This window comes from Prionailurus bengalensis, chromosome C2 (genome assembly GCF_016509475.1).
Source record: "Prionailurus bengalensis isolate Pbe53 chromosome C2, Fcat_Pben_1.1_paternal_pri, whole genome shotgun sequence".
In the NCBI taxonomy this organism is placed as follows: Eukaryota; Metazoa; Chordata; class Mammalia; order Carnivora; family Felidae; genus Prionailurus; species Prionailurus bengalensis.
The window spans coordinates 84,866,978-84,882,049 of NC_057350.1; the positions used below are offsets into that span (position 1 = coordinate 84,866,978).

The window sequence follows — 15,072 nt, forward strand, 5'->3', positions numbered from 1 at the left end:
GTTATGTATATGATCACAAAGAAGCCTACTAGAAATAAGCATAAAAATTATATAGCTTTCTCAATTTACACAAAAATCCAATTTAGTAATTCCAATTTGTTTCTTATATAGACACAAACACATAATATTCCTAGATTTATATTCTTTGTGGGAATTGGAACATTTTGTTATGTCAAGTGACCTGGAATTACAGTGAATTGGAGCTACACTTCAAGATTCTCCACAACTTGGTCATTGAGATGTCGTTTTTACACAATTCTCCTGCATGCATCTTAGGCTTTTTACTATTCATTTGGTAGGGAAAACATACAGTTTTGCTTTTATGACTCTGTCTTCCCATCTAAGTCCTACATTTCCTTTAAGGTATGATCCATGAAACTTTAAACATTGGCTAAGTTCTTGATGATCAAACGTCCTCTTCTAAACAGCTGTCTGTGCTACTATTGGTACTAAATGCCTTGCACTTTGCCTACACTTCATTTATTGTTTTTATTGTTATTAATACTGTCTCAAATTATACTGTAAATTCCCTGAAAACCTAATCAAAATAGATTAGGTCTACTTATCATATGCTCTTACAGCATTCTCTAATTCATTCAAGTAAGCAAACATTATTACTGGCAATCGATGCCCAAGCAGATATTTGAAATTTAGAGCTACAGGTTGTAAATGGAAGCAAAAACAGGATTAAGGATAGAGACAGCTAAAGAAAAACCTAAGATAATCAGGCTCTTATTATTTCAATAAATTAGAACAAATATCTTAATTAGAGATGTATAATGTGGTATGTAAAAAGGGTGCTCAATTAGTCAAAAGCAGTAGATCCTAGTATGGTTTAGTTATTAACTTCGTAGCTATGTGATCATGGCAAGTTACTTAATTTCTGTGGATTTCAATTTCATTTTCCATAAAATAAAACAGAGTAGATGGCAAATATGTGACGTGTGTACAACCAAAGACCCACATGTGCTCATTATAGCTAATACTACCTGATTACAGGGTTTCTCTTTGAGCCTATAGCTTCAGAACACTTTTCAAAGTAGCATTCCTGGTGGCTCTATCAATTATTTACAGTTCATTACTGAGATAAAGTCTATATGTCATTCCTGGACTCAATCACTAAACTTCCTTCCCAATCCAAAAAAAACTCTGTGAGTCAAAAAATAAATAATGAGGTAATCCCCCAATAGTTACTCTAACATGGCTTAATATAGAGCTTACAGAAATATTACATGTAAGTTGAAAAAGTTACCAAAATTCTCTCATAAGCTGTTAAGAGTTAATACTTATTTTTTAGAAAACATCTAGAATTAAAGTATATTTTGGTATTAACATTCACTTCAAACTGAAAATCAGAATAAATATTATCAATTTTATGCTGATCAAATACACTAATTACGGAAGTTTTGTCTATTTATTTGTAGGACTAGGAAAAATGTAAAAAGTCCCTCCAACTAACAAAAACTGAATACACACACCTTATTCTAAAAGGATAAATCAAAAGCTTCTATTTACTTACTTGTTGAGAAAACAAACAGTAGAACTGATATAAAAATTGGGGTGTGATAAAGCACACATTCTGAAAAACAAGATTAAATGGAAATAATTAAAATATTTGGGTCTAAAAGGGAAATGATTTCTAAGAATGGTTATTAAAGAGTCCAGAACACAATTTCTGATATGGTAAGTAGAAGATCTACTCATAGGAACTTGTTCCCTTATTTAAAATTTCTAAAAGAATTCTAAGCAGTACTTCAAATGTCAGAATGAAAATCCCTTGGGCTCTTATTGCTAAACAATGCCATAATTTTGAATTTACAGCCTTCCAGCTATTATTCAATACTTTTCATATATAATACAATAAGTACAGTTTATTTAAACTATAGGGTTATGGGGCACCTTGGTGGCTCAGTCAGTTAAGCATGCGACTCTTGATTTCGTCCCAGGTCATGATCTCAACGGTTTGGGAGTTCCAACCCCATATCAGGCTCTGCGCTGATAGCACAGAGCCTGCTTCGGATTCTCTCTCCCTCTCTCTCTCTCTGCCCCTTCCCTGCTCACACACTCTCTCTCAAAAATAAATAAAATAAACATTTAGACCTTAGGGCTTAATAGCTTTAAAATAAAAATATTTAAAATAATAAATGGAATTATGAAAACATCTTTCCATTTCAATATACAGTATAAAACCTTGGATTGTGAGTAACTTGGTCTGCGAGTGTTCTGCAAGATGAGCAAACATTTCTAATAAATTCTAACTTGATAAATGAGCAATGTCTTGCAATATGAGTAGTATGCGATACTGAATGTCATATGATCACAACTCTGCCAATGGTTTTTGAAATTTGCTTTGATAAAGTGCTCTGGATTACAAGCCTGTTTCTGGAATGAATTATGCTCACAAACCAAGGTTTTATTGCACTTATATCATAGCAAAAGCTATGATAAGATAGAAAAGCTATAATAAGGTAGCCATCATTTATTAGCAATATGCAATCTACCTGTGTTCTTTCATTGGCTTATAGATATTATTTATAGAATATATGCAATATAGAACACTATATATTGTATTAAATATCTTGGTATTCAGGAGCTCCTAACATGGGTTCCCTTGAAGTATACCTTCCCAAAAAGGGTTAAGAGAGAGAATGGTATTTCAACATAATTAGTTTCCTTGTAATCCTAAAATGTATCTTATTTTATGCAAATAAAAACCCCTCTAATGAGTAGTTTATACATCTTACTGGACTACCAAAAGGTCATTTTTGCCACAAAAAGGATGAAGAACCTCTGCTTGAAACCACTGTACTGGACCTAAATTAAAACTTATTACTTGCTCAGGAAAAAATAACATGAAAGAAATCAAATTAAGTATGTTTCAATTTGCATAGGATAAAATGTATCAATTTTAAGTGTGAATTTTGATGCTAACACATTTATGCACCCAAGTAACCACCACCACAATCAAATTAGAGAGCTTTTTCTATCATGCAAAGTTCTCTTATATCCCTTTCCAGTCAGTGCTATCACCTGCACCCCTGGCCTCAGGGAACCGCTGATTTTCTTTCTGTAGTACACATTAGATTTATGACAAAATAATCAAAGTATATCCCATAAACTGTTACTTCTACTTATAGAAACAATTTTTAAGAATAATTTGAATGGCAATCACATACCTTAAATTAAAACCTCAAATTACTGTCAGTAAATGGTTATATATATCTCCATGAAACTCACCTTATAAAAAAAATACTGTACAAGGGTAGCTATTCTAATATAATAAAAATGACCATGAACAAAAAGCAATTTGGAGAGGAATTTAAATCTAGCTATTGCATAGTCACTGTTTCTTGCAGCTTGTCTTCCTTCTTTACCCATGATTCCTGTAATAAAGAAGACAAAAAGGCAAGTTCATTGATAACTGAGAAGTGCGATTTTGATAATTTAACTACAAATATCTTAATTATCTATAGCAGTTGAACCTGGGCTTGGGAGCACTATTTCCCAATATAGAGTGGATAGAATTTTCCCAAAAGGTTGCTCCACTTAAATCAAATACATAATTAAAAAAAATCTACAATACATACCAGGTATGTAACATCAAGTGTCAAAGACTCAAAATAGAATAAAATACAATGAATATAAAAATAATATTGAAAGTTTAATAAGAACATCAAGTTTTACACTAATAGACACAAAGTACTAGTTAACAGATTTCTAATGGAGAAAGTGCTATAAAACAGCTTTAACTTTGTTAATTTCCAATGAACATAAAAAAAATCCAAATTGAATGATTAGAACCTAGCAAAAATGAGCATTAAGTTTAATGGTTTTAAAACTTTCGCACATAAGTCAAACAAAATGTGCTCTTTAGTTATTGATTGAACTTGATTATTTAAAATGGAAGCCCTGATTTTATTACTGGATTCAAATGGCATGAAATATTTCAATAAATATAACTAACAAGCATTACACAGAGCAAATGAAGACTTAAAAAAAGTTGTATGCATTGAGGGCATCTGGTAGGCTCAGTGAGTAAGCATCAGACTCCTGATTTTGGCTCAGGTCATGATCTCACAGTTCCTGCAATCAAGCCCCTTGTCAGGCTCCATGCTGATAGCACAGAGCCTACTTGGGATTCTTTCTTTCCCTTTCTCTGTGCCCCTTCCCCACATACACGCTGTCTTTCTCTCTCTCTCAAAATAAACTTAAAAAAAAAAAAAAACTGTATGCACTGTTTGCTGAAAATTCTTGCAAAGGTAATTAATAGTGAGAAAAGCTAGCACACTCACAACTTCTTACCTTTCTACAACTGCATCTAGGTAAAAGTTACGTATGAAATAGCAATTCACCAGATTATCTATGTGCACATTTTGAACAAATGCCAAGTATATAAATATTTTAAATGTTTAATGTGACAATCTTGCTCCCTTTGTTAATTTATCTAATCTAGGCTGGATAAAATGTGCTTTTTAAAATAAGTGTCCACAATATCACTTGAAATCAGTACATAATTTTATCTGATAAATATGAGTACATTTTTAAGGTTACAGTTATCCTTTAGGTTTCAAAAGAGTTCTTGCCAAGTTTGTTTTTTCAATCTGGAAACAGCTTTGAAAAATCATTTTTCAAAATTATAATTTTTTATTTTTGTAATAAAAAAAAAATTTCCAAAATGGCTAGGTATAGATAATCACTTACATTTATAACATCTAGAGAAGACCACTATTTTTGGTCTATATCCTTTAAGAATTTTTCCTTCTGCATTTTTTGTGTGTATTTAATATATACACAAACAAATGTACAAAATGAGATTATTTGTTTTATAATCTGTTATTGTCACTTAATACATTATGGACATTGTTTTTATAACATCTAACTATGTTAACTATTCATTTGTTAAAAATGTTTTTAATTTATTTTGAGAGAGAGAGTTTATGTGTGTGTGGGTGAAGGGCAGAGAGAAAACCAAGCAGGCTCCACAGTGTGGAGCCCCACGTGGGGCTTGATCTCAAGAACCTCAAGATCATGACCTGAACTGAAATCAAGAGTTGGACGCTTAACCAACTGAGCCACCCAGGTGTCCCTTTATTCATTTTCTTAAAAGAAATTCCTAGATGCATAACTGCTAGGTCAATAGGCACACATTTAAAATTCTATTATACATAATAATGCAGGGTATACCAATTTACACTCCCCCTAATACTGTACATGAGGATTTGCCAATTCTAACCTTTGCCAATTCCAAGTTTTACCCAACTTTGTAATTTTGCCAATCTGATAGGTAATTTTAAAAATTGGATTTTTTTTTGAGTGAGCTGAACACTTTTTTTCATGCATTTAATACTCATCTTAATTTTAAAAAAATGTTTATTTTGAGAGAGAGAAAGCACGTGTGCATGAGAGTTGGGGGGGGGAGGGAGGGAGGGAGGGAGGGAGGGAGGGAGAGAGAGAGAGAGAGAGAGAGAGAGAGAGAGAGAGAGAGAAGGAGAGAGAGAAATCAAATCCCAAGCAGACTCTGCACTGTTAGCACAAGGTCTGATGCAGGTCTAGATCCCACAAACCATGGGATCATAACCTGAGTCGAAATCAAGAGTCAGAAGCTTAACTGACTGAGCTACCCAGGCACCCATGCAAATGTTCTTTATTAGTTTCATGTTTAAAATTTGAATTTGGGTATATTTACTTCTGCCAGACATACTGATCATTCCCTTTACAATGCCTTTCTTTTCTTTTTTCTTTTTTCTTCTTTCTTTCTTTCTTTCTTTCTTTCTTTCTTTCTTTCTTTCTTTCTTTTTCTTTCTCTTTTGTTCTTTTTCTTTCTTTCCTAAAAATTAGATCTTTCTTTCTGTCTCTTTTGTTCTTTCTTTTTTTCTTTCTTTCCTAAAAATTAGATCCTTCCATACCTCAAATTACAAGATTATTCATTAAATTTTTTTCTTCCATTCCTTTTTGTGGTCTTTAAAATTTTTTAAATATATAATCATTCTGGTATTTGTTTGGCTCTAAGCAACAGAAAGAGACCCAACTTTTTTTTCCTCCCAAATAACCAAATCAGTTATATTAGTATTTTTTTTTATCAAATAACTTGTTTCCCTACTTATTTGAAACATCTCCTTTTTTTAAAAACTAAATTTCCAAATGTTTGCATCTATCCTACTCACTGGTCTTTCTGTTATCATACTAGAATCAAATTGTTGTAACTACTGTAGCTTTTTATGCCTTTAATAGGAAGGTATAGGAAGTTATCATCAAATTGTTATGGAAATTTATGGTAAACAACAGTACACAAACTAGAAAGAAAATTAAGTTTTCAAAATGAAAAGTGAAGAATTGATTTGAGAGCTACACTGGAAATATTAGACCTGAGAACTACCTATCACAGGACATTACAGAGGTTATTCCAGAAGAGGAATTAGCCTTTTTTCTAACTGTAAAATTTTATCCTTCATTAAAAAAACCTCCATACTTTTCTCCTTTGCTTCTGTATTTGCATAATAAAGTTATTTAGGAAGGCAGCTCAGAATATGGTTTAAACAGTAAATGACTGATAATTTAAATATAATAAAATGGTATTAGTCTAAATAAAACAAAACTTTTAGGCAAAAATAGAAAAGAAATTAGAACAAAGTTTATTAAGTTAGAAAATTATTTGAGGGGTGCCTAGGTGGCTCTGTCAGTTAAGGTCCAACTTTGGCTCAGGTCATGATCTCACAGTTTGTGAATTTGAGCCCCACATGGGCCTTTCTGCTGTCAGTGTGGAGCCTGCTTTGGATCCTGTCTCGCTCTCTCTGTCCCTCCCTCACTCGTCCTCTCTCTCAAAAATAAATAAACATTTAAATAAAAAGGAAAACTACTTGAAAATATATATTATAATGGTTTGATATAATTTATTATTTCTAAAATTGTCATTAGAATGAGTTACAGAATCTTTAGACTGAAAAAGACAGGAAATAATAACACTCTAAAAGAATTGCAACCATGAGGGCAACTACATAAATTACAAATTTAGAGTTTAAAAATTATAGAATAATGTGAGAAAGTACTTTAAAAGGTACAACACGGCAAAATAAAGCTACTTTATTATGAAGGAGAACTGGCAAAGATAAAATTCACCAACATGGTATTTATGTCCTTGAAACTTTGTAATTAAAATATCCTAAATATTGGGCTTAATTATAATGGGCTTCTGATGCAGATACAGTGATACATTACCACATTGCATTCATATATTTGATACTGCATTTTAGCCTACAAAAGGAAAATTCAAAATCACCAAATAATTATACCAATTTTAAAAATTCAGGAAAAAAAAATCAATCACCTATGCCAACATGTGCTTCTTGTATCATGCTTACATCATTAGCACCATCACCAACAGCCAATGTTATAGGTTTCTCAGGTGAGATTTTTATCAGTCTTATTACCTGAAAGACATATAACTAATTAGTTATTATAAAATTTCAATTTTCTTGTATTTATATAGTCATTTATCTGAAATGACTGTTACAAGAACAGTTGAATAATGAAAAAAGTCAATTTTGTATTAGACAGTAATTTTCAATGGAGTTCATTTTTTGAGGAGATGTTAGGAATGTCTTTTAGAAATTACATAGCAAAAGAGAATATTATCTTTGGACTTTTGATGGGAAGCAAGTCTCTTTTAAATACAGCTTAAAAGTATAAAAAACTTAATTGTGTTAAAAAATAATTACACTTAATTGAACTTTGTCAGGCAAAATTTTCTCTTTCTCAAGTAACTATTCTTTTTATTTGATAGAGGGAAGGTAATTATTTTCTCTTGTCATAAAATTTAAGAAATTTAAAAAAGCAATCAAGACTAAATTCAATAAAATTAAAAGAAAGGTTTCTTTGGAATTCTTGAACACACATTTATAAAGAACCTAGGCATTAGCTCTATTTGGTCTCCAACTGTAGTCTCCACAGACTGGGTACGTGAATTACAATAATATAGGCATTTTAATAAAATTCCATGAAGTAAAACAATGCTGGATGTCATTAGACCCATATGAGAAACAATCAGTGTGTAGGTGTGCAATTCAGAAGATATTTGTGAAAGATATAAGACCCAAATTTTGAATCAAGTTATAAAAAATATTTGTATAGCCTTTCGTTAGCTAACATTTTAATATTTCCTGTATATAGCTTCAAATCATAAGATAATTGGCTTTTAAACTTTTCAATAAAGTTTTATCACTTAATAGCCACTTTGAACAGAAAATTATCACTTTGGGAGAGTGCAAAAATAAGCCGCACTCCATAGAACAACCTGAAGTTGCAGAAGAACAGAAGTCTTCCAGACCTCCTCACCAGTTAAGTAACTAACTTATGAAACTGTAGTTATCAAAGTTCAGTTTGTGTCTCAGCAAAATCACAAACTGCCACCCACAGAAGACTTTGTAGGTCATTATGAATAGCTGAAACTAATATTCATTTTGAAAATTTCAAAGGTCTAACGTACATGGTTAAAATTCATAATGTGAGAAGTGACTAAGAGTCATATGCTGCATACTACCAAATAGGACTAGATAAGGCATTAACCTTAAAGAGTACTTTTGGATCTCAGTATCTTTATGGAACGTTTTATAACACAAACATACCTTTGCCTTTTGCAGTGGTGCCATACGACAGCACAGTACAGCTGAACAATTTCTGCAAACTTCCATAAATAGTTTTTCATGCTCCCTGAGTGCAAGAGACAGGCTAGTCCCATCTACCACCAGCCCATGCTGAATCACATGATCCTCTTTAATTCTACGAGAAAATAATTATATTCTCTGTAAAATACTTTGAAACCATATTATTTATATACATCTAGTAAACAAAAAATTCTTACGAAAAGATGGACCATTTACCCGCAGACTTTATTGTTACAAAACTGATATGTCAGGGAAGAAATGGAGTTATATTACCTGAAAGCTGAGATTAAGCAAAACTGAGAGTGACTGATATGATGAATAAAACATATGATATTCAATTTTACAATGACCTGATACAGTATATTTTCTAAAATGGGAATTATAAAGCATATAATTCTTAGGATATTTTCCTGAAGTGTACAAAAATCTTACAAAAATATAAAATTATTAGTTATACATTTAGGAAGTCCTAATTTAAAAAAGTAAATGAAATCAACAATGTTCAGGAAAATTCATGAGATAGATTTACCATGTGAGCAAGAAGGAATAAAGGACTCATAACTGTCTTTTGATATTAACCCCTACATTGGATTCTATGTAATGCCAGATAGTACTATGGTGGAACATGGATAGCATCGCCCTGTGAGCATATGCTGTATGAGTACATCTCCATCCCCTCATGTAATTATCATCTTTTTGGTTTTTTGTTTAAAAAATTTTTTTTAAATATTTATTTTTGAGACAGAGAGAGACAGAGCATGAATGGGGGAGGGTCAGAGAGAGGGAGACCAGAATCTGAAACAGGCTCCAGGCTCTGAGCTGTCAGCACAGAGCCCAACGCGGGCTCAAACTCACAGACCACGAGATCATGACCTGAGCCAGAGTCGGCCACTTAACCGACTGAGCCACCCAGGCGCCCCTAATTATCATCTTTTTGTGTGGTGACAAATTTAAGATCTACTCTCTTAACAATTCTTAAGTATATAATACAGTACTGTTAATTATAGTCACCATGCCTTATATTAGAATTCCAGAACTCATTCATCTTATATGTAAGCTAGAAGTTTGTACCCTTTGACCATCATCTACCCATTTTCCCTACACCCTAGCTTTGGAAACCACCATTCTACTCTGTTTCTATGAGTTCACCTTTTTTAGATTCCATTTGTATTTGTCTGTCTCTGCCTGACTTATTTCACTTAGCATACTGCTCTCAAGGTCCATCCATGTGTCACAAAAATATTTCCTTCTTTTTTATAGCTGAATAATATTCCTGTGTGTGTATTTACATGAGTTTATATAGACACACATTTTCTTTATCCATTCATCCGACAACAGACATTTAGGTTGTTTCCATTCTTGGCTATTGTGAATAATGCTGCAATGAACATGGGGGGGTGTGCAAATTTCAGATAGTGACTGCATTTTCCTTGAATATATCCAGAAGTGGGATTGCTGGATCACACGGTAGTTCTATTTTTAGTTTTTGAGGAACCTCCATATTGTTTTCCACAGTAACTGAACCCTCCATTTTTACTTTTTTTTTTTTTTTAGTTCATTTATTTTGAGAGAGAGTGGGCGCACACGTGCAAGTGGGGGAGGGGCAGAGAGAAAATCCCAAGCAGGCTCCTATCAGTGCAGACACTATCACAAGGGACACGGGGCTAGAGCTCACTAACTGTGATATCATCACCTGAGCTGAGATCAGAAGTCAGATGCTTAACTGACTGAGCCACACAGGTGCCCCTGTACTCTCCCTTTTTAAGTGAGAAGTGAGAAAACTATCAAATGAGCAGCAAACTATAAAAACTAAATATATATTGATAGATTTTAGTCTTACAAAAAAAGCTTTTATAAGTCAAAATGATGTCTTTCACAGTATGCCTAATCACTACTGTGTTGCACTGTAACTAATAAGTGGTAAACAATTATCTTTTACAACATAAACTTTTCAAAAATGTATTTTTCTTTATTAATTGTCATGTACCTGAAAGCAACACCACACTGTTTTTCCTCCCTATTGGCCAAACTTTATTTAGCAACCTTTGCTGCTTCCAATGTGTTCAGTCTAAGTACCGCCTGAGCCCATGACTCAGAACAAAGGGTAGCAGCCAAGAGTGGGAGAGATCAGTTTTCCTCTGGAAACTTCTTAAGCACACTAAATTAAGTTTCCTCTTTATAAGTCACCATATTATCTCACAATCCATGAGATAATATTTATGGAATATGGGAAAGCACCTCACAGATCTGGCACATAGGTAGCATCTGCTCATCTCTGTAGCCTCATGTCTTAATACCGCCTATACCCTCTTCCCATCTACTGCATTCTATGGCCATACTTCACTACTGTCAACTCCTTGAATGAATCCATCTCTCAGTTGTGGAAATTTGCATATGTTGCCCCTTTTGTTTGCTGGGGTTACTCTCTGACCAGTTAACATTTCTTTTAGGAGACAACAATCTTGAGTTTTTCTACAGAGCTCTGTTGTCTAGGCTAAGCTTCCCTCTTGTGTCCACCGACAACTTTCTGTTCTTACCTGTTACAATCCAGTTGTGATAGTTCTATCACAATATATTTATTTCTGTTTTTCCCATAGAAGATAAAGTATTCTGAGAGTAAACAACACACCTTACATGACTTGTGTTCCAAATTCTAGACAGCAGACCACCAATATGTGAAGGAATGGTAGGTTTGTGAAAGGAATGGGTATACAAAGTAAAGCTTTCAAAGGAATGGAATTCTTTGCTCCACCAAAAATTTTTAGAATAGACATGAACTGGAAGTCTGTAAATCAAAACCCTATTGACTTATATGGTTATCTCAGAAAACATATTCTACCAAAAAGATGGTATCTCTAAAATAAAATATAAATTTCACATAGCAAGCCTTAAAAAAGACCAGAATGTTCACTTTGTAATACAGCTTTTGTACAAAAGGAAGATAAACAATATCCATAATCTTAACAGATTCACTAAGAGCACATATATAGAAGACTTGAACAATAAAATACAAATACTAATTACCTTTAGATGGCTGTATTATGGTATATTCCATTATATATTCATCATTTTCAGTATTTTTTAAATGGACACTTGTTACTTTTATACAGGATTAATATTTTAGAAAGTATATATAAAGTAAATGATTCTGAATAATTAATTTCTACATGTTAGGGAGTTCTCGTTGATATTATGGTACTTAAATGTTTAAGCAGCCACAATGGTGTTGTCACTACTCCCAAATTATAGTATAATTACCTAGATCAATTGCTTTTTTGAACTCAAGCAAAGAACCTTCTGAGAGTTGCACTGTCTCTTTAAAACATCCCTTAAGTTTTTCTTTGATGAAATCCAGAGTTCAGTACTATATCAATGCCTGTATAACAAATATGAATAAAGCTCTGAAAGTATACTGAAAACTGTGGCACTATCTTTTCACATCTGTTTTTCTGTATTAGCAGAAGGCTGCAAATGACAGGTACCTGTGGGAGACCAGAACAACCCTAATGCTTACACTGAAGCAATCCTTAAATCACTGTGAAAAATGAGATCGTTAAAGGGGCTCCTAAATAAAGTTGATCTGTCTATAAAAAACAGATTTAGAAAAAAAAAGAATGAATTTAGAGTATAAATACTTATGAAATTATCTCTGAACAATAAAATGTATATTAATTTCCTAGTTTAGTCATATGAACTAGACCTGGATTTGGCAAGTGTTTTCTGTAAAGAGACAGAAAGAAGTAAATACTTCAATTTTAGATTTTAGATTTTGTGGGCCAAGAGGCTAAACTGAGAATATAATGCAGGTACTTTATTAAAATAGAGGAGACAGATTTTGACAAAAATTTTTATGAACTAAGTAAAAAAACTTAATAATAGTAATTGAGTATAATTTTTCAAGTAATACAAGTCTACCAGTGAGAAGAAATGGAAATCTTTTCTTTCGGGGGAGGAGGCAGGGGAGATAACATTTTGCTTAATTCAGGTTTAATGTTCCCCGTCATCAAAATCAATTGCAAAAGTCTACCTTTTAATGCTGATCTGCAATGAGATTTTATATTTTAACACAACACAACTATCTGTATTGAGATTTTATATTTTATCTTTGAATATGTCTTTTCAAACAGGTAGCATATTAAAGTGTCATTGAGTAATAAACACAGTGCTGTGACTCCTAATTTGGTAATAAAATAATCAACACTACATTGTGCATGAAAAGTTTGATATTAAAAGTCCATTTTTCTTTTCTTGTTTGGACACGATGGATAAATACTACTAATAAAAATATAGTAAAATATCATAGGGCAACATGTTGGCACTCAAAACACTACTGAGTTACAATGGTGTCACTGTGATCTGTAGTAAATCAGGCAGCAGTAAGAAATGATAAAAGTGCTTCCTAATGGCTCTGTCGCAACTACCCAACTGTCCTGAAGTGCAAAAACTTTTTATTGATGACTGTAAATGTAAATTTATGACTGAATGACTGTGGAATGTAAATGAATGACTGTGGAACTGTTACAATAAAACTTTATTTATAGGATTTAAATTTGAATTTCATAAATTTTTATATCAAAATATTTATCTTCTTTGGATTCTTTTTCACCCATTAAAAATATAAAAATTATGTTGAGCTCACAGGCTATAAAAAACAGGCAGTGGGCCATCTTGGACCCAGAAGCCATAGTTTGCTGACCCCTGAACTCATGATCCAGATAATTACATTCTTACCTTCGGGCAAGCTGCCTCAATTGTTCAGCACATTGACTGTCTGATTTCTGGTTTATAAGTTCAAGGATGTTCATGGTTCTGTGAAAATGTCCACATGATAAACTCACACTAACAGCTGTTTCATGTTTATCTCCGGTTAGTACCCATACTTTGATACCAGCCATTCTTAATCCCTCAATAGTTTCTCGAACTCTATCTTGTAGCCTGAAAATAAAAGAAACAACATTAGTAGTGAGAAGAATACTTTTTGACTATTTCAATTATAAACCACCTAGTACATATAAGGTAAATTCTAGACTCCCTGACTTAAAAATGTTATAGTACAGTGATATAATTGATTTTTTCCCCCATTTGGGAAGAAACAGGAAAAACCAAATTAGCCATCATCTGGTTAACATAACATCCACAACTTTATATCTTACGAGTATATCTTCAAAGTTGATTTTTATAGAACTAAACTAAGTATACAGTCTTCATAAACTCCTATTTATTAGAAAATATTAAATTTGAAATTAGAAGATTTTTCTTTTTATAAGAAAATTTCTCACATCAGTTCAAAAATCAAATTGTGGACAACAAAGGATGACATAACCGCAGGTGAGTCTTAGAAATCTCATGAGGACAACTGAAAAGTAAATGAAAACCTAAATTTAAAAAAATGCAAACACTTACAGAGACAAGTGATGAGGAACAAACACTAAATAGGCCTCAAGGAATTCACAAACTAATAGAGGAGAAAGTCTTTAAAGAAATAATTATACTGCCACAAGAACAACACAGAACTACCTACAAAACATGGATACTTCACAAAGGAGAGGTTTTTAATCCGGTTAGGGGTAAAGAAAGGTCTTACTGGAGTGGGGGTACTATCTGAGCTATATTTTATAAAGATATTCACAAATGGGTAAGGGGGAAATTATCCAGGCACAACGTACAGCCTTGCCACAGAACAAAGGCACAAAATAGAATAGTTTTAACTAGAGCTGTTGTTCAGAGAACTACAGACAGTTTGGTACTGTTGAAGCATAATGTGGAAGCAGGCAGTGGTGGGAAGTGAAGCTGGAGCATTAAACAGGTGCTTAAAGCTTTTGTATGCCATACTGAGTAGTAGTCTACAAATTCAAGCCTATAGGGAAAGCTACATAGCTGAGTTCATTCATCTATTTAAGGTATCTGGCTAGAATAAGTGTTGTATCTGCTGAATGGGAAAAATTACCCATTTATTTTGATTTTAAATATATTATTATAGGATGTTAATAAATGGAATTTATGTCATAAATTAGAAACACTTGGCTAGGAAAATTCTTATGAGAAAAAACGGATATTGCCTATTTGTCTGATATTTACCTGTCTTCCACTGCTGTAGCTCCAAGTAATATCAGATTTTTCTCTATGAATTGGAAGACATCTGCCAATTTCTCTTCCCGTTGTTGCAAGGCAGTTCTGGCTTCAAAGAGACGTCTATCTATTTCCTCATACTCTTTAGATGTCAACTGTTTATAGGCCATACACAGAGTTCTTAGCCCTTTCTAAAACAGAAAAATTAAAGACAAAAATTGAACCAAAATAACTAATGGGAAATCAAGAAGTCACTGAAATAAACTGAGGATGCCTTACCAAAAGTCAATTACAAACAACTTAAAAGTACTATCATCTAGTAACAGGATATACATGAAGTGTC

General features: G+C 32.8%; 1 protein-coding gene across 10 annotated transcripts in view; it reads right to left on the bottom strand.

Moving 5' to 3' along the window:
- ATP11B (ATPase phospholipid transporting 11B (putative)) overlaps nt 1-15,072 on the bottom strand; it is a 127,063-nt gene that overhangs the window by 33,416 nt on the left and 78,575 nt on the right. For all 10 annotated transcript variants that reach the window (XM_043594811.1, XM_043594810.1, XM_043594819.1 and 7 more), the window contains exons 18-23: nt 14,739-14,920; nt 13,392-13,595; nt 8,622-8,775; nt 7,325-7,427; nt 3,238-3,383; nt 1,520-1,579 (exon numbers count right to left, since the gene is read on the bottom strand). In XM_043594811.1, the coding sequence (XP_043450746.1) occupies nt 1,520-1,579; nt 3,238-3,383; nt 7,325-7,427; nt 8,622-8,775; nt 13,392-13,595; nt 14,739-14,920 (849 nt within the window). The remainder of the gene's footprint in view (nt 1-1,519; nt 1,580-3,237; nt 3,384-7,324; nt 7,428-8,621; nt 8,776-13,391; nt 13,596-14,738; nt 14,921-15,072) is intronic.